Source organism: Sorex araneus, chromosome 4 (assembly GCF_027595985.1).
Source record: "Sorex araneus isolate mSorAra2 chromosome 4, mSorAra2.pri, whole genome shotgun sequence".
NCBI classification, from domain to species: Eukaryota; Metazoa; Chordata; class Mammalia; order Eulipotyphla; family Soricidae; genus Sorex; species Sorex araneus.
Window position 1 is genome coordinate 27,592,890 of NC_073305.1, and position 27,150 is coordinate 27,620,039.

Consider the following 27,150-nt stretch of genomic DNA (forward strand, 5'->3'; position numbering starts at 1 on the left):
TATAACACACAGCCTATGCAGCCACATGAGAAATAGTTTTTGCTGCTTTGTTATTACACAGGTAGTTGCTTCCTTCAGCTAAAGCCTGGAGTCTTGTATTTGTTTTATGCATATTGGGTTTGTTCCATTACTTGGCAGGAGATTGTACTCCCTTGAGTCAGCTGTGTTCATTGGTCAGAATAAATTCCAGCATCTGACACCAATTCCATTAATCAGAGACAAGCTTGAATAAGTGAGTAAGATAATAGGAAGACAAAAATATCTGGTGAACAGTGAACATTATGTATGTATGCTATTCAGTTAATATAGAAGAGATCTGAGATACTCTTGAGTTCAATATATTTGAAACTGTCTATCAAAAGGGATAAAGGCCTCCTACAAAGAACTCTATCTTAGGCAAAAGATGTATGAGTCAAGTAATATATTAATAATATTCTTAATATTACCACCCTGAAAGAATATGGATACTTTCCATGTGACATCATTCTTACTATTTCATCACTTGTTTATAAATAAGCCACTGAAATCAATGAGCTAGGGACAGTTCATGATTGTATCATATCAATACAGCACAACATTTCATTTGGTTTCTAGAACTAAAGTCCTTAATTGAAAGTAACTTTTTCAATGAGTATGTTACATTTCCTGATGAAGTTAATAGTTACAAGCTGCTTTACATAGAAAGCTGCTGCAAAACCTTTGAAGAAATTTATGTAATTATATGTATTTTTAGATTTTTCATTAAGGACCACTAAAGGAATAGACCTCTGACTTCTGTGACACACTTTCTACTTTAATTGGGTGACTTATAGAATTCTAATAGTTTACTCACACTTCAGTTTTAAACTGTGCAACATGTTTTCTAGTTAGGATCTGAAGGATGACTGGCACAAGGTTTGCTTCAGTGACCAGGTTATTTCAGACTTTAAATTTCAAAATTGAAATTCCAAATTAGTAATTTAATGCTGCCAATCAACCTTGTGAATTTAGAAAAAACAAATAAACCTTAAGAGTGCCCACCTAGCTCAGTTAGTAGAGCATGAGACTCAATTAAACCTTAGGTTCCAGAGAGATAGTATGTTTAATAGGGTGCTTGCCTTACATGCAGCCAATTCAGGCTCCCCCTCACCCCAACCAGATCCTATACGGTTCCCTGAGCCTAAGTGCAGAGCCAGGAGTAAACCCTGAGCTTTGCCAGGTGTACGCTCCCACCCATCCCCGTCCCCCAATTAAACATTTAAACACAGTAACGCTGAATAACGTAATCATTTTTCTTATCTTTATGCATTGTAAATTCAATAAAAATAAAATCTATTCACATTTTTCTCCTTTATGCAACTTGCAGTTTTTTCTGATATTAATGACTTTATTTTCAAAAGCAAAAACCGTATCAGAAAACTTCAAATCTCATTTTTTGTGAGGCAGAAATTTATATTATCAAAGGTAGAACTGTCCTTTTGAAACACCATTAGTTTATTAACATATTAATAACACATATTTGATGATTAGCCACAATATAGAGCTGGATGGCAATCTTTCATACTGGTAATCAACTACATAATATGGTCTAGCATGTGCAAATGTATGTGCTGAACAACTCTGCAAAATTTAATCAAAACCCACTTTCAGTTTGTTAAATAATTTCTTGAGATCCTCTCTGTGCATCCTTGTGACCAAATATGATCTCTTCAGAATTAATTTTTATAAAGACAGTTTTGATTATGCTGATCCAAGTAGTGAATTGGTGGCAGGTTGGGTAAAGGCAAAGTTTTGTTCTTAGTTTCCCCAAATGCCGTCTCACTTGATTTAGGTGGGCTTGGAAATACCCAAGAATTATCTTCCAGAGAATTTCTGCCCAAAGAGTTGTGTTCCTGAAAGTTTGTACCATCATGAGTAACAGATCGCTCATTATCCGTCCATGATTGAAGAACTGCTTTTTCTGGTAAAACCTTCATATCTCCTGGTACAGGGGAAGATGTACTATGACAAGGAGTTTTCCCATTTGGGGAGAGAGGGGAATGTCTTTTATATGTTGCAGTAAAATTTGCCAAGTGCAGTTTTGTGCTGTCTTTCCCGAGGTCTTCCATGCATCCTGGGGTATAGGCTATAAAGAAAGCAAAACTTAAATATCAGTTGTCATGGCTTTTGTGATTGCAAAATATGTAACACTTCACTAATTTGGTTGCATTCCAGAATTGGAAATAGAAGTTTACATTTTCAAGGGGCATTGCATGTTACAGAGCATGATAAATGATCTGAATTTAATTTTACCTTACTGATAATATGACTTTAGGTAACTCATATCTGTCATTTATCTCATGCAAAATAGACATCAAAATCCTATCTTATAATTTGATAATATGGCTAAAGAAGGCTGACTGTGTCTGCAAAAAGTAAATTAGTTTCTTAGTATATGTAGAATATTTTGCTATTTTTTCCCCCCCAAAGATGATGGAGAACTATTTTCAAAAATAGTATTTGTGAATTTGAGCCCTAAATAAAGTTCCAAGATACAGTTAGTAGGCTTTGGTGGATAAAACAATTTAAATAAAAAACTATAAAAAAATTTGATGACACATGTAATAGGAAATGTAAATATCATATAGTAATATGTCAACTAAGGTAATGTTTAGGTGATTCAAAGCACCAAAGATATCATTCACCAGCTAAGAAGCTCTGAAACAAGCCATTTCCATATACTATGATAGAACATTTCTCTTTTTACTCTCTGAAACTAAAAAGCAACACTTACTCCAAGTTACTCTGAATTATCATTTAAGGTTAAGACTTATTCCTAATTTCAACTTAGATTTAATCTCCACTGTAAGAAAATCTGAAGACAAAAATGGGCCATATAATTAAGTACTATATTGTTTTGACTGATTCACAAGTCACAATAAAAATGAATCATGAATGTAAATTTTCAATATGCAACATCCCCCACTAATAAACACTGAGGGGGAAAATTATTCATTGTAATACGCTTGCTCCCTCTTGAGGAACAATCTGAAGTGCAAATCACAAATCCTTATTCCTTTAAAATGTTTTAGTGCGCTCACATTTTTATTTTAGAATGTGTCAGATATATAACTATTATTATGTAATAAAAGGTACAACTGCTTTCTCAGGTATAAAAACACTTTGGCAACATAATCACTCAATAAAATTCAATCAAGGATATTAAATATGAAAGGTAAGCAATGAAAAACTTTTGTTTAGGTTGACAAAAAGTAGGAAGTTATCATTTAAGGAATAAAAATTAAGGTCACAAAAATCAAAAATAAAGTTTTGCTTTTGAAGGCATACTAAAATGTTAGACCTTTGGTGTATTTTGTAGCACTGCAATAACTTCTTGTTTTGTTTTTTATACACATATATACACTTACATATAAAGTCCTTCTCGTAAAGGTCAACTTAGAGCAAACTTAACACCTCAGCCGTATACACATAAGCAACACTTGGTTGAGAAAACAAAGCCACAAGGGGAAAAGAATACAGTACTGGAAAAAAAAAATACTATCACTAACACCTTTATGTGTGAAGTTGACCAGTCTGAGACTGAAGCCAAAGCAGAGAATGGGTAAGCTGTGAACATTCTCTCAATAACGTTGGCTTAGCAAACTTAATTGATGTGATTTTGTTATGATGAAATACCTAGTTGATCTTTGAGCAGTTCTAGTAAACATGACTTGCCTTTCTTAATTGCAGTTGGAATTTTCAATTTTCTTAGTAGTTCAGCTTGTACTTGAGTCACCAGATGTAAATTGGACATCTCTTTCTTCAATTCCCAGTATGCATGTTGCATATTATCACTGAAATACAGGTTTTATTTTTTTAAGTTAAAGATCATTATTCTTATGAAAGAAGACACTAACATTAAAATAAAAATAATGCATATCTGCATTTATTTTTGAATCAGGTTTTAATATAAGCAAGTAAAATAAAACTTCCTTATTAAGTATTAAAAGACTTAAGGGATTATTATAACAAGTGAAAACAATTATTAATAATAAAGTTGACTTAATTTCTAGTAGCCATAATAAGCAAAAGGGGATTACAAAAAGTTTGTAACCAGTGAGTTTCTTCCCATTCTCAGAACTGAGCTTTTTATATAGCCTCTAATCTGCAGTAGTATATATTAATATATTTGAAAGTATGAAATAAGTTCATTTGCAAGTCTAAAGAGGCATTAATGTATAGGTTTTAAGTTTGTATTTATCTTATAATTGATCTGATTTTGTAAGTTTGAATGCTATGTCAAAAATTTCTCAGTGTACACCCAACTCACATTAAAATGAAATATAGGTTTCATACACTCAGTTCTTTATGTTTGACTGGGCTGTCTCATATTGTTGGTTCTAAACCAATGTGACATGACAGCATAAGACATGAAGCCTCAAATGACTTCCTGGTAAAGGAAAAGATGCTTTAGAAAAACAATTATAGAAAGTATAAAAGAACCAACTCAAAAGTATTTTAATTGTCTAAATCATTTGATATTAGAATCATTATTGATAGCTACTTTTTAAAATTTAAACTTAAACATTCCCACATGGCTATTTATGATTGAGGGGGTCTTAATTCTCAAAATTATATGGAAATATTCAACGTACATTTTTACTGTGGTATACACACACACAATCAAATTTAAATTCAACTGGGTCTCCTAATGTTCAGCAACCATTCTCCCTTCTTAAAGACAACACTAAGAATGAAATTATGAGAAAAAGTGCTATGTGTTTTAATTTTTGTCTATTAAAAATATTCTGATTTATGTATGTCATTCCTGTTTTTAAAGGACTCTGAATTCTTTTAATAGATGTGGCAGAATTATATTTTACTACTTTTCAAAATGATCTACTTGTGTTAAATCTGTCATAAATGCTTTTTGTTAACTAGAAGATTAAAACTCACAGTGCTTTTCTCATAATTTTGAACGTGTGAAACAATTACTCTACAAAAATTAGTTAACCCTTCTGGTGTCACCAGTAAATAGCTAAGATTTAAGTTAAAATGATTGTTTCACATAAGAATCTGTCTTCATTATGAAGAGTTTGATTGTTCTATAGCACAATTATGGGCACTCAGTAAGCTTTCTAAATCGTTACTCTAGTTAGCAATCAATGTAAATACTATACCTGTACTAATTCACAGTGATGATATGGATAATAAAGTGAAAAATGGTTTATTACCGTCATAAGACAGTAAAGAAGTATCTGATTTGGAAGAAAGAAAAGTGAATACTGAAAGTAATTATATCAGTATCATAATATTGATCAAACACATCTACCTATTCGAAATGAGCATGTAAAATTACTATGGAAGTGTTAGTGTGGAATTACACATTTCCCAGCTTTTTTTTTTTTTAAATAAAAGCTTCTTTTATATTAGGTTAAACAAAAAACTAGTCATCAAGTTTAACATACATCTTTTCTCCTCAGTTTACTTCAATTGAAAGTGGAGATAAAAATCTGTAATTATTACTAAGTATAAGTTCTCCCTCTTGTGGATAGCCAAGTAATAGCAGTATCACTCATATTGCAGTTAACATAAAAGTGCTATAATCTTCAAATATTATTAAAAGATACCATGTTTAAGTCATTACTTAGTGCAGTTAGGAACAGTAAATCCCACAAATATTAGGAGGGTCCTAATAGAACCTATTCTAAACATTTTTGAGATTCTAAATCTCATATATACACTTTGTAAGTTACAAAGAACTTACAAAACTAAATATTAAGATCCAGCACTTCCAAATCAAAAACATAACAGTAAAGTTAAACTGACGAAATTTGATTGAGCATTTATTATGCCTAGGCACTTATTGTTTGCACTACTAAGGTACAGGATAGGTATTGGATAAAATTACTCTTTTAATACATACTACTCAAAACTATTTTTTAATTATCCAGCTACTAACTGATCTCTGTCCTTATAGGGCTAAGACTATCCACTTACCAAATATATATGACAATGCCAACACAACTTTTTAATCCCTAGCTTAAAAATTCTTAACTTTAAATGAAAGGAAATCTGCTTATATACATCGTTGAGATGGGGTACATGTTCTACTTCACAAAACAGGAAAAGCCAAGTTTTCTTAATTGACATTAAATATTCAAATTTTACTAATAAAATGAATAGTATACAAGAAAAATCTAGTTTGTTTTTACACTACTTGTTTTTTTTCCCTTTGGCTTTGTTCTTTTGTTCTGTTTTTGGGTCATAATCAGCATAAATAACTCCCAAGCCATGCATGGGGGTCATGTGTTGCCTGACTGAAATCAAGACCTGTCCTGTATATCCACACACTCAGCCTGTAAAGCTATCTCATTCAAGTATCACTTGAACGTTTATTAAACTATACCCCCAGGTACTTACAATGAAGTTATGATACGATCTTAAACCAACTTTTTAAAAAGAGCTTAGAGCAGCCATACTGAGCCCTCTGTTGTACTTCAGATTATTATTTAATTCACAAGATTTTGTGATCGCTAAGAAAACAGCAAATTGAAAAATGCCATGCTACTCCTTATTACCTAAGATACACATTTTAAGAAATTCCAAAATACAAGTTCACCTTGATTATATTGGCAGGAAAATGGCAGAGTTGTTGAGTGATCATGTATACAGTAAATGACATATAAAAGCACTTTACTGATTAAAATATCTTGAAAATCACCATAATATTCAGAGGACACTGCCAAGATGATAGTAAGTGCTCCTTGTTTTTACGCAGCAAGAGTAACGACAAACAAACAGAAACTGGACATTGAGAGAATCACACAGAACAGTGGTTAAACTGAAAGACCTTCACAACTCAGCCGACAATGAGAAGACAAGATTCTCAATTCAATGATGTAATGGAAGGTGGGATTTAGAGCGACACACAAGGGGCACTGTGTATAAATGCGCGGGATGGGTAAAGATGGCTAGGCAACCAGATCAGCCACAAACAGGCCCTGCAGAGGAGAGAGCTCAGGGTATGGTAGAACACAGTTCTGCCCCAGGCAACATTTTATAATACATCAGTGTTCCAAATGGCCATCATGAAGAAACTCAAAAAGATAAAACTCAGAAAAGTAATTCAATGAACAATTGAATAAAACTAAGAGAAACAGCTTTAAATAAAAAACAAGATTTCAGATGTATTGAAACTCAACAAAGGAGCTACAAAAAGTTATGGAAATAGATCAAAAATATGAGAAATCATTGAGTTCAATGGCTAAAACCTAGAAATATAAAAAATCCGTTGCATGTCTACATGCATGTGCCAGGCAGAAATAAAATAAAATCACATTTAAAAGGATTAAAAACCTTGAATTTACCCAACAGGTGGAAAATCTGTGCTCTGAAAACCATTAAGATACTGTTAAATAGAAGACAAAAAGATATGGAAAAGTATTTTGTATTCATGAATTAGAATGGTTATCATTTACAGTAACAATAACAGGTCTCATTCCCCTGACCCTGAAAGAAGCCTCCAATCCTTGGATTTAGCAGCTGAGTAAGGAGCTGCTGCTAAAATCTCAGGGCTGGGATGAATGGAGACGTTACTGGTGCTTGAGTAAATCGATGAACAACGGATGACAGTGATACAATGATACAGTGAATATCATTAATATGGTTATATAAAATTACAAAAACCAATGGAATCTCAAAATTTCAATGGAAAACAATTCAAAAAAATCAGGGTAAGAGAAATGGTTCAGCAGATAGGTGCTTGCCTTGCCCAAAGCCAGTTTTGATCCCTAGTAGTCCACATGGTCCACAGAGCACCACAAGGAGTAATCTCTGAGTGCAGAGCCAGAAAGCAGCCCTGAGCACCACTGGGCTTACTGCAAGCACCCCAACAAGAAAAACAAAAAAACCCCACAAACCCCATAAAATTTATTTAGAACTATAAAAAAGTCCAAGTAACACAATCCTGGGGATGAGGAACAACACTTATCATACTTCCTGTTGTCTAAGCCTATTACAGTGCTTAATAATCAGAACAGCATGATCAGAGATCACAAATAGAAATGAGAGAATAGAAAAAGTCCAACACATAGACAACTTATAAAAAAGGAGTTGAAAAATACACTTGATAATAGAAATCGTCAGTAAATGGTGTGGGGAAAAGTGGAAAGCAGCATACATACAAAAGAAACTAGAGCACTGATACTGCACATAAAATTCATTCTATATGACTTACTTTTATTTTTTTGCTTTTTCGGTCATACCTGGCATTGCACAAGGGTTATTCCTGGCTCTATACTCAGGAATCACCCCTGCTCAGGGGACCATATGGGATGCTGGGAATCAAACCCGGGTCATCCGAGTGCAAGGCAAATGCCCTACCCACTGTGCTATTGCTCCAGCCCCTGTCATTCTATATGACTACATGACTACATTTACTGTACAAAAACAGTTCTTTTAAAATTCACATTATACAAAAGACTAATAAGGTTATCCAAATTCGCTCTTAAGGCAAAGGGATATTTCCGTAGGTGGAAATGTAAAATTCTTTACATATAAACATATTATTACAGAATCTAAAATATTTCTTCAGTTTAATAGTTTTGTCTAAGGTATTACATTCGTTTCAGTCCTATACTAAGGAATACTTAAAGTGTTTTCAACAAATTTACTGTAATCAGGGATTATTTCCAACTATCCAAAGAGTATCTACTTGTTTTTAAAAGTTCAATCATAATAGAAATCTAGTAATTACTAATACAATCTGGCCTGAGGGAAAAATTATTTTTGGATTCTAAAGAATGTTCATACCTTGTAATGCTTAATCTTTGAAGATCTCTGCTCTTTAGATTTTCTTCCTGAGGTGAATCCTGTCAGTTATTTAAAAAAGAAAAGTTGAAAATATTACATTTTATTCTGGCACTTTATAATAAGATGTTTCCAGTTTTACACAGCACATCTAAGGCTATACAGCATAAAATTAGATTTAATTTTAATAAAATGCCACCAATGCATTCCAGGTATTTGTAAGTCAACTCCAATTACTTTAAAATTATGTGTTCAAAAGAAAACAATCTAAGTATACAAAAAATGACAATACTTTCTACATAGAGTAAAGTTGAATTCCGTAAAGAAAGGAAATTTATTGAATATTGACTTTTTGGGGGGTGGGATACTTTGGGGTCACACCTGGTGAAGCTCAGGGGTTACTCTGGCTCGCTCTATACTCAGGATCATATGGGATGCCAGGGATTGAATTCAGGTCCGCTGCATGCAGGGCAAAAACATCCTATCCACTGTACTACCACTCTGGTTCCGGTATTTTATATTTAAAAAGTTGGGGCTGCAGCAGCAATATTACAGTGGGTAGGTTGCTTGCATCACACATACCTGTGGCCAGCGTGAATTATTCCCAGCACCCTATATGGTCCCTTGAGCATGACCAGGAGGATCCCTGAGCACTACGAGGTAATGAAAAGTACCAAAAATTTAACTGGTTATTGTTTGAAAATATAAATTTTTTCCTTCCATAAGTATAATAATCAGATAAAGATTTTATGAAGTCCTTATAAAAGTATATTTAAAAGTTTATTAACTTTTAATAGCTTAGATATTAGATATGACAACATTAGACACTTAAATGTGAACTTAGTATGTTTGACAGCTCTAACATATTTGCAATGCAGTCTGTCAAGAATCTATAACATGAAAAAGAATTTTCATTTCACAGTATTATTACAGATTCTATTGACAGAAGTGACCAGTAAAAAACAAAATATTTAATTTTATGAGTTCTTATCTGTGTAATTAAAATATATTCTTTTTTTTTTTTTCAATGGGGGAAGAAGCTTTGGGCTGTACCGAGATTCCCATACAGAGCTGTGAACAAGGCTTACTCCTGGTTCTGTGCTCAAGGATCATTCCTGGCAGTGTCAGGGGCCATTTCCTGGCAATGAACCTGGGTCAGCAGTGTGCAAGGCAAGTTCCTTACCTGCTTTCTGTACTATCTCTCCCTCCAAACCTTAAATCATATTTAATGTTTTGGGTTTTTTTGCTTTGTTTATGAGCCATGCCCTGAGATGCTCAGGGGCTACTCCTATCAGTGCTCAGGGGCTGGAGGTAGGGGAGACAGGGCCATATGGAATGTTGGAGATTAAAATGGGTTGGCTATGTGCAAGGTAAAGACTCTGCTGTTCCGGCCCTTCTTCAATTTTATTTTAAAGTAGGACATTAAGAAGCTGCACCAGGACTTCATGAGTAAAATATGAAAAATGTTTGTCATTATAAGATTTAATATACTTCTTGATCTTGGTTCAGAAAATATCAACTAAAATAATCAGTTTTGTTTTGAGGGACACAATGCAGCAGTGCTCAGGGCTTACTCTTGGCATTGCTTTCAGGGATTCTTCTGTCACTGTTGATGGGACCAAACTGGAGTCTATAGCATGCAAGGTAGGTGTTTTAACCAACTGCTATACTTTCACTTGGCCTAACCAACTAAAACACCGCCTTTCAAGTGGCCGACCCTAATTCAATTCCTCCATTCCTTTGCCCCTCTTGGAGAACCCGGAACGCTACCGAGAGTATCAAGCCCGCACGGCAGAGCCTGGCAAGCTACCCGTGCGTATTGGATATGCTAAAAACAGTAACAATAAGTCTCTCAATGAGAGATGTTACTGGTGCCTGCTCGAACAAATCGAGCAATGGGATGACAATGACAGTGGCCCTCAGTAGATGTAAGGAAAATTATTAATGTGAACATAAATAGAGTCTGTTGTTTCATTCCCATGTCCATGGGGAATCGGATCTAACACCTTTAATCAAGATTTCAAATTACAAATACCCCAAAAATCAAGATTTCAAATTGGAACTCTTGATAAATTGATAGAAGGGATTTTTACTCTTTCTGGTTTTCTTTGTATTAGTTGTGGACATTGGGCAGAGGGAGAGGAAGGAGCCTCGGGATCCATAGGTTGCCAATGTACAAAGCAAGTACCCTACCTGCTGTCCTATATCTCTCTGGCCCCGATTCTGAGTATTTCTTAACCTCCCCCCTTCCCCCTCTCTCTGCACTTATCTACAAAATCCAATACTTCTGGTGGTAGAGACTATCCTGTCTGGGAAAAAAAAAATCTACACTTATTGTACTTTCAGCTTTTAAAGCTTCTTAGTTTCCCAGACCCTTTTATTAGTAAAAGAAAAGTTGTTTCCAGAGTTTGCTGAAACCATAAAAGTCTATTTCTATGATTTATGGCAGATGAATTAAACTAAGAGAAAAATCTATTCCTTAGCACCATCTAGTGGAATAGAGTAAGGTTAGAAATGAAAATATGTGTATAAACAACGTACATACCTTAGGAACACTGCTTCTCTGGACTGCCCTAGTTTATGTTTTTTTGAACAACAATCACTTACTAAATTGATTTTGTGCTGGGTACTATTTGTCTATCTTCATGAAAAGAAAGAAGTTCAATGCCAATGTAGCAGAAAACAAGTTCAGAAGTTAAATAATTTAATTTTACGTTATTGCTAAATAACAACATAATTATAAGCCAAATTTTTATTATTTCAAAGTAACTGCTTCCTCTACTCTAAGGGACTAACAATTATGTGCAAAAGCTATAGCACTTTTTCAAATATAAGTACAGTGACTAGTAGAATTCAGAGCTTCAAGGAAGACATGGACATCTATTTATTATTGCTTCGTTTTGGGCCGCACCAGTTGGTGGCTCCAGGGTTTACTCCCAGTTTGGTGCTTGAGGATCGCTGGTGTTGTGCTCAGAGGACGATGTGGTTTTAGTGATGGAACCCTGCCTTACCCATAAGCAATTTTCTTTACCATCACCTGTCTTCCCCGTCCCCCACCACCACATCAGGTGGACGTTAAGGAATTACTCCTGGTTCTGCCAGCAGCCCAGGGGACCATATCGGTGCACCGGGGAATCAAGCCTTGGTTGGCAACGTGCAAGACAAGCACTCTACCTCTTGTACTACTGCTCTGGCCACCCCATCAGCCCTTTTTTTACTCTGTGAGACAGGGTGCTGGAAGCCTTTGAGGGAACTGTGATAAGTGGTTATAAGGTTCAAAGCTATAAATAATCAAATTCAGCTACCAAGTAGGGGAAAAAAGAAAACCAAACATTTAGAATCTGTGTTGAATAGGCGTTGAGTAATTTTTGTAGTATTTCCTCCTTTTGAGGCTTGAGGACCAAAGCAAGATCATTAAATTCAGAGGTATTAGTTTGATCAAGGCAGAATCTTTGTTGCTAATATATCTCATTCTTAATGATCAATGATCATCACTGATAATGACTACTTTATGTGGGGCAAAAAAAAGTATCAGTTCTATGGACACTTGGGACTCACGGACACTTGGATAGACGCTTGGAAGTATGGGAAAGATCCTGGGTAGATGTCACAGCTCAATATTTTTAAAAGCTCTGAAGGGTAAAATGGTTGAGAAGTAATACTGAACTGCTTCCCATAGCTTCAAATACATGAGTGCATATAATGTACATAATTTCAATTTGGCTTCAATCTAATAAGCTTTTAAATTTCTTGAAAGAGCTATTTTAAACTTTACATTTGGAGCCAGAGGGACAGTTGGAGAGAATGCTTTGCAAGTAGGAGGCCAGGTTTACTTGCTGGCTAACTAAATGGTTCCTGAGCACCGCCAGGTGACCTCCTGCCCAACACAGCTGAGAGTAGGGCCTGAGCAGTTTTAGGCATGCTTCCCCCATTACCCCAAACAGAACTTTCCACTTGTTCATTATCTTTACATTCCCTATTCTCAATTTCTTTTTATGCATGACATTTGAAAACACATTTCCAAGTTTATCAGAACCGAAAGTAAAGCATTTGTAAAGTACTCTGGTTTAGACTCTGAAACAACTTGTGTTTTAGTGACTGACTAGAGGAACTACATTTTGACAAGCTAGATGGTGCGGTGCGTAGGGTGTTCGCCTTGCACATCGCTGACCTGGGTTCGATTCCTCCGCCCCTCTTGGAGAGCCCGGCAAGCTACCGAGAGTATCCTGCCCGCACGGCAGAGCCTGGCAAGCTACCCGTGTCGTATTCGATATGCCAAAAACAGTAACAACAAATCTCATGGAGACATTACTGGTGCCCGCTCAAGCAAATCGATGAGCAATGGGATGACAGTATGTATGTCAATGTTAGAAAATGTTTGTTTTGCCTCCCACATACGATCTTTCCTTGCACATGGCTGATCCCTGACCTCCTTTGCCAGCAGTAAGCCTAAACAATGATAGGGGTGGCTCCAAAACCAAAAGAAAAAAAAGAGAAAGAAAAAAAAAAGAGGGAGGGAGGGGAGAGGAGGAAGGAAGGAAGGAAGGAAGGAAGGAAGGAAGGAAGGAAGGAAGGAAGGAAGGAAGGAAGGAAGGAAGGAAGGAAGGAAGGGTTAAAGAAAAGTTTACTTTTGTGGTATATATAAATCAACCAAATGATTAAAGTAGAAAAGGTTAAACTTGAGTTCACTTTAAACCTTATAGGAAAAAATAAGGAAAATTATAAAGGTAAAGATAAGATCAAGTTAAGTTTTTTAGAGAATGAAAGTAGTCACAATCCATTTAACTCTATGATTTAATAGTTTGAAATCCTCATATGATACAGATACTGAATTAATCAATTTACTAATTCTGCAGTACCGTTTGTTTGGTTTTTTGTAGCTCGATTTTGAGATCGCTACATTCTTTTCTCATCAGTTCCAGTTCCTGTTCCAAACCATGGATCTTCAGGTCACAGCTCAACTTTTCTACCTCCCAGTTTGATGAAGGTGGATTTAAATTCCTTATCACTACAAAAATGATGGACATGAAAATAGTTATTTTTGCCCTTCACATAGCTGACAAGTAAAAAAAAAAGGTTTTAGTGGTAAACTGTAAATAAAAACATATATAAAACATATTTTTGAGTACTAGTTTTTAGAAACATAAATATTCCTAGCCTTTTAAAGGAAGTTTGGAATGTAAAAAGATGCGACACTAAATCAAGCGTGTACTAAACTATAGACACATCAATATTATATAAGATTTAATTAAGACAATGCTAAAATACACAGTCACAGGCTCACTCAAGCTAATCATTCCACTTGGTCCTTTCAGAATATAAAATGTGACACTAGCAAGACTAGAACATGAGATCAAAAGAATTATACTCAAAAGTATTCTATATAGAAATGATATACAAATGGATATGGACTTATACTTGAATTAGTGCTTTTTCTAGCTAGGAAAAAAAAAAGTCCTAAACAGTTACCATAAGGTATTTCATTTCAGGCCCTACGTACCACTCTGGGGCAGCCTGGGTAATCAATCCCCAGTTTTGCAGGGCCCTCACAGAACTTCACCCATCGAACCTCTGACCTGGTTGGCCAAGAATTGCCAAAAGTGGCTGGTATTCTCTGACAACTGCTTGAAAAGTACCCCCAATCAGCCCCACCTTCTGAAAACATCTCAACCTCTATCAAAACATCTGTTGCATGCCAGCTGTTTCGTTTTTCTCATCAGAATGCATGGGAACTAAATACATATGCTCTCCCAGAACAAATGTTTCATCTCAACATCTCATCTCTTAACAATCTTCAAAAGAAAATGATGATTGTAACTTCATAACACTATGTCTGACAATGGACACAAAGTTCAACTGGAAGTGAAACGCCAAAACATACCAGTCAGCAAGGGACTTTAACAAGACAGGTTTCTACTGTTCTTTTCATCTACTTCATCACAAACTAGTGTTGAGTAAAACTTTAAATTTTAATTTAAATCTAAAGGAAAGTTAAAGGAATGGATACTACGTGAAAGCAGAAGAGAAATTAATACAAGCCTAAACTATGTTAAGATCTTAACACTGAGATACAGAAAATGGATCAAGGTTATGATACATGAATGGAAGAGTGAATTAATTCCATTAGAATATTTATAACATGTAAGCAGCATACCCTGCTGAGTTTCCACCTCTGTCCTTAGCTGGAGGAGTTCTACTTCTTTAGACTGTAGTTGTTCATTCAATATTTTCAAAGATTCAGAGTTGTCTTTATTCTGAATTAAGAAGGAAAATGCCAAATTAAATTCAATAAAATCTGCAGGCTGGTATTATATATTATTTTCAAGCATATGTTGAAAAATCTCTTGTAAGACTTTTAAGAAAAGAACATGAAATAAACTCAATTTCTTGCTAATTTCTGCTCTTTTTCTAACTTAATGTTATTCACTGGCTTTTTAGTTTTTAAACACAGTGACAATTTCTACCAAATTGCAGTGTTTCAAAGTAAGTTAGTGGTGTTAGATGTACTTAAATCCTAAAGGCCATTACTTATTTATGTTGTATAAAAATAAATTATAAATATCACCATTAAAATGTGGCTTTAACCTTGACTAAATATTCAAGTTTGTGTCATAAATATAAATACTTCATTTCTAATCTGAACGGATTAGAGCAATAGCACAGTGGGTACAGCGTTTGCCTTGCACGGAGTTGACCCGAGTTCGATTCCTTGTCCCTCTTGGAGAACCTGGCAAGCTACTGAGAGTATCCTGCCCGAACAGCAGAGTCTGGCAAGCTATCCGTGGCGTATTCGATATGCCAAAATATGCCAAAAATAGTAACAACAAGTCTCACAATGGAGATGTTACTGGTGCCCGCTAGAGCAAAATCAATGAACAACAAGGACGACAGTGCTACCGTGCTAATCTGAACACTCTGGGAGAAAATGCATTTGTAAAAATATAGATAACATTCTTTACAAACCAACTTACCATTTTGTCCAATTTGTTCTTCAAATTATCTCTATCAATGCAAACTTCTCGATATGCATGATAGGCCTTATTTACTTGTTCTCGTCCCACAGAACTTGTTTCTTCTTCAATTCGAGCTCCTATAAGCTATTGGTATAACATCAGAAGAGAGTTTAAGGAAATATTTTATATTAAAAAAAGGGTTGATGGGTTCACAGCTTAATCACTAAATTGTAGGAATAAAGCCTGAACTCAACTAAATGAACTCTGCCACACAAGGAGTTTTATTAATTAATCAAGCACAAAGGTATAATAAGTCATTTATGCTTTCAGTATTTTATACATTGTGCTGTTTTATATCAATTCATCATACTCAAACACAGTACATAATTTGTGTTTTGTAAGCCACTTATATTTATTTCCATTACCAGTAAAAATAAAATGTTGTTCCTTGACTTATTAAGGATTCAATGTACCAGTTTAATAAGTCTTACATTATTCTAGAATAGTAATTCAAAGGGTTGTTAGTCAGAAAATATTTAACTATTAACTATCCCAGATTGCATATTTACTGAACTTAGCTTCAAATAAACATAGCTCCAAGCTTCAAGTATTTAGCTTTTTTATTCTAGCATATCAAAATTTAATTACAAAAATAAAATCCATGTGAATACAAATTATTTTTATAAGTGATTTCCCTTTCCTTCCTCCAAATGAAACAAACTTTACCAAGCACCATCATTTAGTTTTTTGTAATAGGGTGATTTCCTTAGTTTTTTGTAATAGGGTGATTTCCTTAACTGCAAATCTATTCTTCCCACTACGAGCAAACTGCTTGTAAAATATGAATACATTAATTTAACACTTGAAATAAAAGTTTAGAACTTAAAAAAAATAGATATGTGAAGACATCACAAAGCTAAGAGATTTGGTGATTTATAAATGATCAGCTACTTTGTTTATTATATATTCTCTAACACTTAGGAATGCCTGGTTTCTACATGAAAAAGATAAACAGAAGACATTATTTTATCAGTTAAACACATTATTCTTTTGAGCTAACGTAACAGTATAAGGCTTAAGGAACATGCCTTACATGTGTTCAACCCTGGATGAATCCAGGCACCACATACATCAAGTACTGCCCTTGATGTACCTTGATGTGCCCCTGAGATCCCCAGGAGACCAGCCCCAGAACTCATAAAAAAACCAAAGCATAACTTTGTTTCCACATTCAAGGACCACAACCACGTATATATGCAATGCATAATCAAAACAAGAATAAAGGGAAGAAGAGGAGAGAATTGAACAATGTCCAGTTTCTATGACACTTAAATAGTTAGGAGGATAAGGTACCAAAAAAGGTTAGGAAAAATATTTGAAATATATCTCCTCCAAGTTATGTTCTACATATATTCACCAAGCCTATGATATGGGAAATACAGTGTACTGTAATGTCTTAGGATTACTGCTGAGTTATGCTTCAAAGTTTATTATAATCTTCCAAGATAAAAAATAATCTTTGTCATTAAACATAATTAAAGTTGTAATTACCTTTTCTTCCAAAATTCTTATCCTTCTCTTTAAGAAGGAATTTTCTTTCTCTGAATCCTTAAGTCGTTTTTTGATGTCTTCATATGCAGTGACAAGAGCAAAATGGGAAGCAACAGACTCATCCCCTGAATATATTGAGACTGGAGTATCTCTCCTATGGCCTTTTTCATGGTTCAAAATGCAGATATCATCTTCTACCAGTGCATCCATGACAGCTATGTAAAGAATAAAAATATACAAGGAGTAAATGACCAGAGATTATATACTTAAAATAATGTCAATGTTGGAGACATGTTTCATTTAGAAGAAAATATAACACAATAGTTAGCAAGAGCATGGACTCCAAAAACAGACTTCATACATTTGAATCTACCCCTGACTATATGGTGTCTGTGTGACTCTGGACAAACTGCCTAACCTTCCTGCTTCAGTTTCCTTATTTGTCAAGTATTCAATACAATGCCAACTTCATCACAGCCTTTTTGTTTTAGGACCATTCCTGGCAGCCTTGGGGCTTACTCCTGACTCTGTGCTCAGGGATCACTTGAGGCGACTATGGGTCGGCCCCTTGCAAGGCAAGCACTTTGCCTGCCATACTATCCCTCTAGCCATTCTCATAGAATTCTTAAAAATATGAGATAAGTTGACATAATGCAATTAAAGTTGTAATGTATGATTAATTTTACTAAAAGTCACTGTCTCATTTGCCAAGGCGTCGGAAATCAGATGGGCCAGACACGTAATGTGATTTAGAGATGACCTCTGCACTAGAGCTGTTACCAACTGGATTCCACGGGATGTCAAAAGACCACCTGGCAGCCCACCTATGAGATGATCTGACTTCTGTCAAAACCCTGAACGAACAGTTTGAGGCTCTTCGTGTTCCTGGAGCGAGCAGATACCATTGGGCTACACTAGCACGTGACAGGGACAAATGGAGAAATTAGTGGCGCCTGCTCAAGCAAATCGAAGATCAATGGGATGACAAGTGAGAAGTGAAAGATCACTGTCATTAAAGATAAAATACAATTTAAACTTCACCCAGTATTTCATTCTCATCAAAATTTCAATTTTAGTCTTCACAGCTTCCCAAATCATACATTTTCAAAAACATTTTTAATGCATTACAACATATTATAGAAGTTTTAATGCATAACCTACAAAATCTTTCCAAGCCAAATGTTTATTATACATTAGAACCTAGTTTCTTAAACTGTGGTTCGCAACCACATACTTGAATGGGACAAACAAAAAGTTTTTATTTTAAAACTAATTTGTGATTGGGGCTGGAGAGATAGCACAGCGGGTAGGGCGTTTGCCTTGCACGCGGCCGACCCGGGTTCAAATCCCAGCATCCCATATGGTCCCCTGAGCACGGCCAGGGGTAATTCCTGAGTGCAAAGCCAGGAGTAACCCCTGTGCATCGCCAGGTGTGACCCAAAAAGGAAAAAAAAAAAAAACTAATTTGTGATTATCAGTAAATTTTTGATTTGTCTCTATTTTATAATTGGGAATCACAAAAAATTGTGTAATTAAGTAGTGAGTAGAACAAGCTTAAGCTCTCCATTAGAAGACAAAGGAATTAACATTTGATTATACTATGCCCCAAGTACTATGTATACAGTAAACTTCTAATATTTACATCATTTAAATTCACTCAAACAATTCAATGAGATAGGCATCATCTTCCCTTTGTTATGGGGTCACATCTGGAAGACTAAGAGCCTACTTCTGGCTCAGGGATCACTTCTTGTGGGGCTCAGGGGATCATATGGGTTGTGAAGGATTGAACCTGTGCAGGCGATGTGAAAGGCAAGCACCCTAATCTCTGTACTGTACTATCTATTTCTCCCACCTGTTATCATTTAAATTTTATAAGACGGGGTTGGAGAGGAAAAGTAATTTGCAAAAGTTAAAAATGGTAATAGAATAGTAGCTCTTGGTTATAGCTGTGTTGAGCATCATTGTGTCTTCAACTCATCACAGTGTCAAGGGTGCTTAATAAATATTGGCTAGTGAATGAAAAGTTGACAGAGTGGCAATCAAGCACAACTCAACCCCCAAACCTAAGAAGTCAGTTACTTCATTAGCTGGGCGAACAATCTGCTTGCACTTCCATTTACTTGCGGTTAGGTTTGTCATTACTTACCCATGTGAAAGTTGCATTCCTGGAAAACACTTATAGAAGAAACTGAGGGAGAATTTTTTTAGACTGTGTAGGGAAAACAGGGTAAGAGGGTTTGCAAGTTCCAATTAAAAAAAGGATAGAAGTCAAGGTGCTTGCCTTGCATGCAGCTGACCCCAGTTCCATACTTGGAACAGCATATAGACCCCAGTCACTGCCAGGAATGGAGCACCCAGACCTTCCACGCCCAAAATAAGTTCTTAAAACACTACAAATAGCATTCCAGAGACTATGAGTGGAATTTTATGTATAATAAATTAGTAATTAATAACTATAAAAATGCTTATAATTGTTTTCTACTAAAATCAGTATTTTGTGATGTTCTTAAAATTGTAATCAGTACTTACAATTATAGGTGAGCAAAAATATGTGTATATTACCAATCTGTATAGATAAAACCTACCTTTCAGTCTTTACCAACTCCAATCAAAATTTTTCTAACCATATAGGACAGTTTCTTTCAACTTAAAATATTTCCCAATTTATGAAGAAAACACAAAATGAATAAATTATGTATATAGTATCCACACAAAGTGGCAGCTCCTCATAACCACAAAAACTCTTGATGTTTCTGGTACAAGTGGTACATTCTACTAATAATGGAAAAAGAGTTTAAATTTTCTTTCTTTAGTGGGTTTGCTTTTTTCTCTTTGGTTTCAGTGTGATTCCAAAATTATAACAAACATTCCACTCATGCTGCTGCTAGTTGAAAACTGATTTCATTTACAAAAGGAAAATATGAATTACTCCCCTACTGTAAACTGCCAGCATGCATATAAATCTCCACAGAAAAATTTTTCACACACATTATCTTAACAGTAAAAGGATAATACAAGAAGATGACTAGAAAAGAGTTATGATAAAAGTCTAGTTTAAGGAGAAGTAAAATTGTGCCCATCTTAGCTGATTTATAGCACCTTCATACCTAATCAGATGAACGGAATTTTTTCAAGTGGAATCATTACCTACATATACTGAAAAACAAAAGAGAAGCAAAAACTTCTATATGGGCAATCCTGAGGTGCCACAGTTTATGCACTTGAGGTTCAGTCTTCTTATGTACTTTTCTTTTTAACTAATTCAGCTGTGATTTCCTGTTCCTTTTTATCTGAAGGATTTTTTTACTAAGGAAGGAAAACCAAAGTGGGAGACAACTATAAAGTAATAGCAATTAAAAATTCCCACAGGCCTGGACATAATTCAAGATTGTCAAGAATACTAATAAATTCATACAGTATATTCACAACCAAAAGAATCTCAAGTGTCTTACAGATAGTATGCTATTTAATTCATACCATTGCTTTTAGTTAGGAAATCTTTATTACACCTCTTTCATGGATGTGAAAACTAGGATCTAGAAATGTCATTAAGCTTAGCCAATACTAGATACTGAGTATATGTAGCACAGTACTTGGATTACAAAGTCTGAGTTATTAGTATTCTTTTCCTCCCAATTAATTTTTTATACACTTAACTCAAGAACTATGAAACTAGAAACACCTTGGCAGTTTATGAGTACCCCAGATGGAAGGGGGTCACAGTCACTGTCATACTGTTGCTCATCGATTTGCTCAAGTGAGCACCAGTAATGTCTCCATTGTGAGACTCGTTACTGTTGTTGGCTTATCGAATACCTCACGGGTAGCCTGACAGGCTCTGCCGTGTGGGTGGGATACTCTCGGTAGCTTGCGGGGCTCTCCCAGAGGGACGAGAATCGAACCCGGGTCGGTAAGGCAAACACCCTACCCTCTGTGCTATTGGTCCACAATGTCACATTTTACATATCTATTAATTTTGAGGGCAAAATGAATAGTCAGGTTGACTTATATTTTTATATAGGTTGCCTATTTCATTCATGAACTCATCAAAAAGTTGCCCATGATGGTTTCTAAATATACTGAATCATAATCTGTATATTATTAACATGGCTTGTAATACACTATAAAGCATGAAAATTGTCCTAAAATCTATAATAGACATATTACTTGAAACATAATTTCTCGGGCTTAATGGCTCCGGGGTGAAATACAACTATCTGCTCACACTTTCCTGTAAGGAAATTTTGAGGCTAATTTTTAGTGGATTATTCATAACAAGCAATACAAAATAAATTATTTAGGTCCTCCAAAAAAGGGTTTGGAAGTCAAGGTGGAAACATTTGAAATATGGTGGTGAGTAGGTGTAAGGGTGGTGGGCTTGGTGTTGGAATATTAAATTGTGACAAATTATTGTGAACAACTTTCATCATCATCATCATCATCATCCCGTTGATCGTCGAATTTCTTGAGCGGTCTCAGTAACATCTCCATTCGTCCTAGCCCTGAGATTTGAGGAGCCTCTCTTTACTCGTCCTCCCCAAGGATACCGCATTGGAGGCTCTTTCAGGGTCAGGGGAAAGAGACCCAGCATTGTTACTGGTTTTGGTATATGAATACACCATGGGGAGTTTGCAAGGCTCTCCCATGTGGGCAGGAAACTCTCTCGGCAGCTTGCCAGGCTCTCCCAGAGAGAGAACTAGGCAGTAAGATGTCATTTTTGGGAGCCTGGTTTTAAGTCTCTGGATGCTGGCCATTGGTGGGATTACATGGCGCCAGGTGCAGTCCCTGGGTGTGATCGCCTAGCTACTGGAAAATGGGAAATCTGGGCAGAAGAGGCCCAGTCCAGATTGAAGCAGGTTTGGAGGTCTGAGCCCCGGGTCCACACACCTGGGTTCCTCTGCCGGTACCTTCATGCATGAGGCTCCTCCAAATATGTGGAGAGGGGCCTTGAGCATGGCTGTGGCTAGACTCCATAGGTCTCCGGCCGCAGGAGCTCTGCTCGGGGCAGGGAGGGAAGCTGAAATCCACCCCCTTCAAGGGGCCCCGGGAAAGACACCCAGAAGCAAGGGTAAGAGACTCTCTGAGTCGCTCTCTCCCGGGAGCTTGGTTTTAAGTCTCTGGACTTAAAAGTTCACTCGCTTAAAACCAAGTGAACAACTTTATAAAAATAAAATAAAATTTAAAAATATTATTGTTTTTATCATCTATTGTAAAAAACAACTTCTGTTCTTTAAAAACAAACATGAACTGACTTAAGTATTAGAAATACCATTTGTTGTGTTAGTCTATACAAACTATGTTTCTAGAGATTAAAACCTGAAGGGCAAGGAAAAATGAGGATCTTAGTCACCTAATTATATAATAACTAGGTATCTAATTATATAAGGGAGATATTCCATTTTACCTATCAAGATACTAAGAGAAAACTGCCATCGAAGAAAAACAAAATAGGCTATGTGTTTTTACATAGCCTATTTTGTTTTTCTTATTGTTTCTAGAGAAATGTAAAGGAAGCTGTAGTAGTCATTACAGTAAATTTAAATTGTTTTATTCTTTTATTGTGGTAAAATGTCTCTTTTAGTAATATTCAAAGTACCTGGCCCAGAAAGTTTCAGTTTCTGGATAAATGATAAATGCCTATCTGACTTTTATACTTAACAAAAGTACATCATGCTTGAATATACAACATTTGGGAAACCTTATTTTATACTGTGTATACTATTTTTACTATAATTTGAATTATCTTTTTTTTTTTTTTGAGTCTTATCATCCGGAGGTGCTCAAGATAGACTTGTGATTCTGTGCTCAGGGATCACTCCTGGTGGGCCTGGAGGCCCATATGTAGTGCCAGGGACTGAATGCAGGTCACTCATGTCGAAGACAAGCGGCCTACACAATTACCAGCACTCTGGCCCAACTTCAAGTATCTTAACATAACAAACTCAAGTTTTAATGTATGCATTGGCAAAATATTATCAAAGGCTAGAATTATCAAAATAATTGATATTTGTAAAAACCCAGCCAATTTTTTTTAAAAGTTAACATATTTCAAACATATTAACCAAAGACAAGTAGCTTCTTTCCATTAAGACAATGAAGCTACTAGAACATGCAACAAATATTTTCTTCTTCAAAATAATTTAAGAAACTGGAATTAATGGCTTATTTCATAGTGCAGTCTGTAATTCAACCCATAACATCTCTGAGTAATGCTGTACTAAAGTTATTATGGAAAATCTTAAGTTTCAGTCTTCAGTATAATCAACACTGACATTGTTGAGATATATACAATGGGATGTCAGATACTAGAAAACACAGAAATATCTTCTGACCCAGATTAATCTTTAAAAAAAAAAAAAAAAGACATGAAGGCCAGAGCAATAGTACAGTGGGTGGGGTGCTTGCTGATTTGGGTTTGATCCAAATCCAACACCATATAGTCCCCCACCAGGGTATTCCTGAGTGCAGAGCCAAAGCATTGCCAAGTGTAGTGCAAACCTCTTTTCAAAAATTAGCCTGTAAAAATTCTTCATACATATCTTTATTGATCACTTATCACATGCCAGGCTCCACATGCATTTTCCTAATTCTTAAGCAACTGTTATTCAATTAAATCTAGATAAAAATATCTTCAAAAATATCTTATATACACCTACACAAATACTCATTGGCACAGTTTGAATCAGAACTCAGATAATTTGTGTTAAAATTTATGCACTTACTAATGTATTTTGCAGTTAACAGAACATTATTCCAAAATGTATTTGGGAAAGGCAGAACTCAATAGTGGAACAATAACCTGGTAGTCAGAAACTTAGATTCTGTCTACAACCCACTGCTTTAAAACTGATTAGTTTCCCTTTCTGGATCTAAAATTTCTCATCAATAAAATAAGAACATTGGGTTGCAGCAATATGATGCTACCTATTTAAGTAATAAAAGGTAGAATTTATACACAGAATACTAAAAGGGGAATTCATATTTCAGCCTTTGATTCAGAGACAGAGTGCATATATTACCTCTTGTGCACAGTTGACAAGAAAAGTATTATCAAAATCACAGATGAGGTAACTGAGCTCACAGAAGCAAAATAATCTGCCTATAATTACACTGGGATTATGTAACAGATTTAGGATTTGAATCAAAGACTACTTAGTAGTCTTTTCATTTTGTATTGTTTAAAACAAATCTTATTTAGAATTCCCATGATCTTTGGGGGGGAGGGCAAGAAGGTTGAGCAGGGGTGACAGTATAGACCTAGCAGTGCTCAGGGTATAATATGTAGTGCCAGGGATCAAACCCAGATCCATCACTGTACTAATTCTTGGAATCTCCTACCATCTTTCTTACTCCCGGTATCCACTTCAAACAGTCAAGATATGTGTAGAATTAAGTCTTATCCTCTTTCACTGTTTTCAAATACAAAATAAGAGATAAAATGTCCTCACTAGTTAAAATGATAAAAACAAGTTAAAACTCAACCTCGCATGTATTTTTCCCAAGATACTGCCACATTAGGAATCCTTATAATTTGGTGAATGCCCCCACACTTGGAATTAGCATTAGATACACGGTACACATTTTAATTTTATTTACATTGTTGAGTTAGCTCAGGAAAGACAACCCAGGAATCAGTTTGTATGGTTAGGGAATCGAAGGTCAAAGTTTCTTGCAGGTTAGCACAGATATGAAGAGCTCTTTGCCTCATGTCATTCCTTTTATGAATACACTTCAGTGCACCTACTATAAACACAATGTTACACAACGTTACCTATATTACCGTGTTAAGGTCAGCATACCCAATCCAGATTCTAAGAACAGGAATTTTTTAAAGTTACATTTGTCCATAACTTCAATGATTACCAAAATTTTCGTCACATTTTAGTAAGTGTTTTGTGCTCTGACAAGCGTTCAGTATGCTTTCGTTTTTCGGGCAACTATCTCATCTGCTCTTTATGATTCATTAAATCTGTAGCAAAACTGTAACATAGGCAAGAATTTCCTGTTATCAGGGGGTGCCAGTAAAGAAAATCTGCCAGTTGCCTCTAGTCTTTAGTTCCTCGGAGTAAGCATTACCCATCTTAGAGATGTGGAAAAGGAAGAAGTATTTCTTTAGCCTCCTAACCCCTCTGTATTGATTTTATGGGAAACTCAGCGTTCGGATGGCAAGTGGATGTTCTTACTTGCTCTTGAGTGCACTTCCCCGCTGACTCAGTATTAAAGCTTTTCATTCCTATGCAACTTTCCATTTCTCAACACTGCAAGTAAAATTTTCTAAGGACCTTAGAAATTTCCCAACTGTGCGGTCCTTAGCATTTTCCCAACTCACAGACGACAGAGGAAGTGATCCTAAGAGGTTGGGCAGCTACGGTGCATGTCGAGAACTGGCGTTTAAAGTACGCCGGGAGGGAGCTCTTACTCAATACAATCTAAGATTCCAACCAATAATAAAGGGGGAAAAGGTGTCTCACAAAGACGAAGGGGCAAGGGCCAGTTTCGGTCCACGATATTGGCGTCCTTGACCAGTCCCAACACCACAGCGGGTCATTTCGAATCCCACTTTCCACGCATTTCCTCACTTTTGAAGCACCCGAGTTCTCCGTAAGGGACGCGGGTGGGCGTGCGCCTACGTGGGAGAAGCCACTCAACCCAAGACCACAAGCCCCTCCAAACACACAGGTTCGACCCGAAAAAAAAAAAAAAAAGACGCTCGCGGACAGTTAGCCCCGGACTGCGTTGGGGGGCAGCGGCCCACGCCCACCACGCTGATCGTGCCGGGCGGGGTGGGCACAGCCAGCCACTCGCCCTTCCTTCCCTTCCCACACGGACGCCGCCTCAATGAATGAGACGCGAAGACCCGTGGAAGCGCCCCCAGGCCCCGGCCCCCCGAAACTCGGACGCGGAAAGGGAAGTAGCACTAGGGAAAGGGACGGATCTGGAAGCATCTGGCATCCGGGCTGCTGGAATGGGCACTAATCAAAAAAGAATGGGGAGTGGGAGGGGACGGCCTTGAGACGGCAAGTGACACATGACGTGGATCCTCACAGCAGCAGCAGCAGCCGTTGCGGGGAAGGGGCCCCCCGCCCCTGCCAGCAACGCCCCCCCGCCCCCCCTGCCAAAGCGAAAAGCGACTCACCCCGCCGGACAGGTTAAGGACGGCCGCCCCCAAGGGCCGCCGAGTTTCGATTTCCCCAGTGCACGGAAACAGACCGAAAACAAACCGGGTCGCCTGGGGGTCACCACGGGCTTCCGGTTTCCTCGAAGACGCCGCCGCTCCCCCGGCGAAGGCAGCCGCTCCGGGAACGCCGCGGAGGGATTCCCATTTCTTCAGCCGCCGCCGCACCAGCAGCGACGCGGCCCCGTCAGTCAGCGGAGACCGCGAGGGTTCCGGAATGAGGCGGCCCCCGGGAGCCGGGCCCGGACGCGCAAGCCCCCGGGGAGGGCCCGTTACCCGGCAACGACCGCGCGCGAGGCGCCGGCCTGCAGGCCCCGTCCGCGGCGGGCTGCGGCGGCGCGCGGCGAAGGCGAAGCCCCGCGGCGAGGGGCCCCGAGGAAGAACCTGCGGCGCGCCCCCGGCACAGAGGCTTCCGCGGCCAGGGCTGCGCGAGCAAACCGGAAGTCAGCCCCGGGAGGTGGGCGGGCGTTCGGGTGGCCGGTGCCTGGGAAAGGCGGCAGCGGGAGGAGACCCGGGGCCGAGGGGTGGCGCGCGACGTACTACATGTCCCGCGAGTCCCCGCGGCGACTGGCGGAGGCGGAGGCCGAGCCCGAATTGGGTAAGAGTGTGAATCCCCGCCCGGCCGGCGCCCCAAGGCTTCCCGCAGGGTGACTGTCACGCGTGTCCTTTTCCTAGTGAGGGGGCCTCCAGCTCGTGTGG

At 37.3% G+C, this 27,150-nt stretch overlaps 1 protein-coding gene across 2 annotated transcripts; it reads right to left on the bottom strand.

Annotated features, from left to right (window-relative positions):
- Positions 1-1,265: 1,265 nt before the first annotated feature.
- Positions 1,266-26,862, bottom strand: AZI2 (5-azacytidine induced 2). 2 transcript variants are annotated; one of them, XM_004603842.2, is made up of 8 exons: positions 26,413-26,862; positions 17,274-17,488; positions 15,741-15,866; positions 14,924-15,023; positions 13,629-13,777; positions 8,773-8,831; positions 3,694-3,812; positions 1,266-2,104 (listed from the first exon to the last, which is right to left on the bottom strand). In XM_004603842.2, the coding sequence occupies exons 2-8, from the start codon at positions 17,481-17,483 to the stop codon at positions 1,695-1,697; spliced, it is 1,173 nt and encodes a 390-aa protein (XP_004603899.1). In that variant the 5' UTR covers positions 17,484-17,488; positions 26,413-26,862; the 3' UTR covers positions 1,266-1,694. The 2 variants fall into 2 exon arrangements, with proteins under 2 accessions (XP_004603899.1, XP_054991059.1); XM_055135084.1 differs by having other exon boundaries at positions 26,487-26,614.
- Between the last annotated feature and the right edge of the window lie 288 nt (positions 26,863-27,150).

Bases quoted from the DNA above. Each gene is read 5' to 3' on its own strand.
- AZI2 (XM_004603842.2), bottom strand. From the start codon at position 17,483: ATGGATGCACTGGTAGAAGATGATATCTGCATTTTGAACCATGAAAAA. The intron at 15,867-17,273 runs GTAATTACAACT...TTATACCAATAG, and splicing joins TAAGAATTTTGGAAGAAAAG to CTTATAGGAGCTCGAATTGA. The intron at 13,778-14,923 runs GTATGCTGCTTA...TCATTTTTGTAG, and splicing joins AGAGGTGGAAACTCAGCAGG to TGATAAGGAATTTAAATCCA.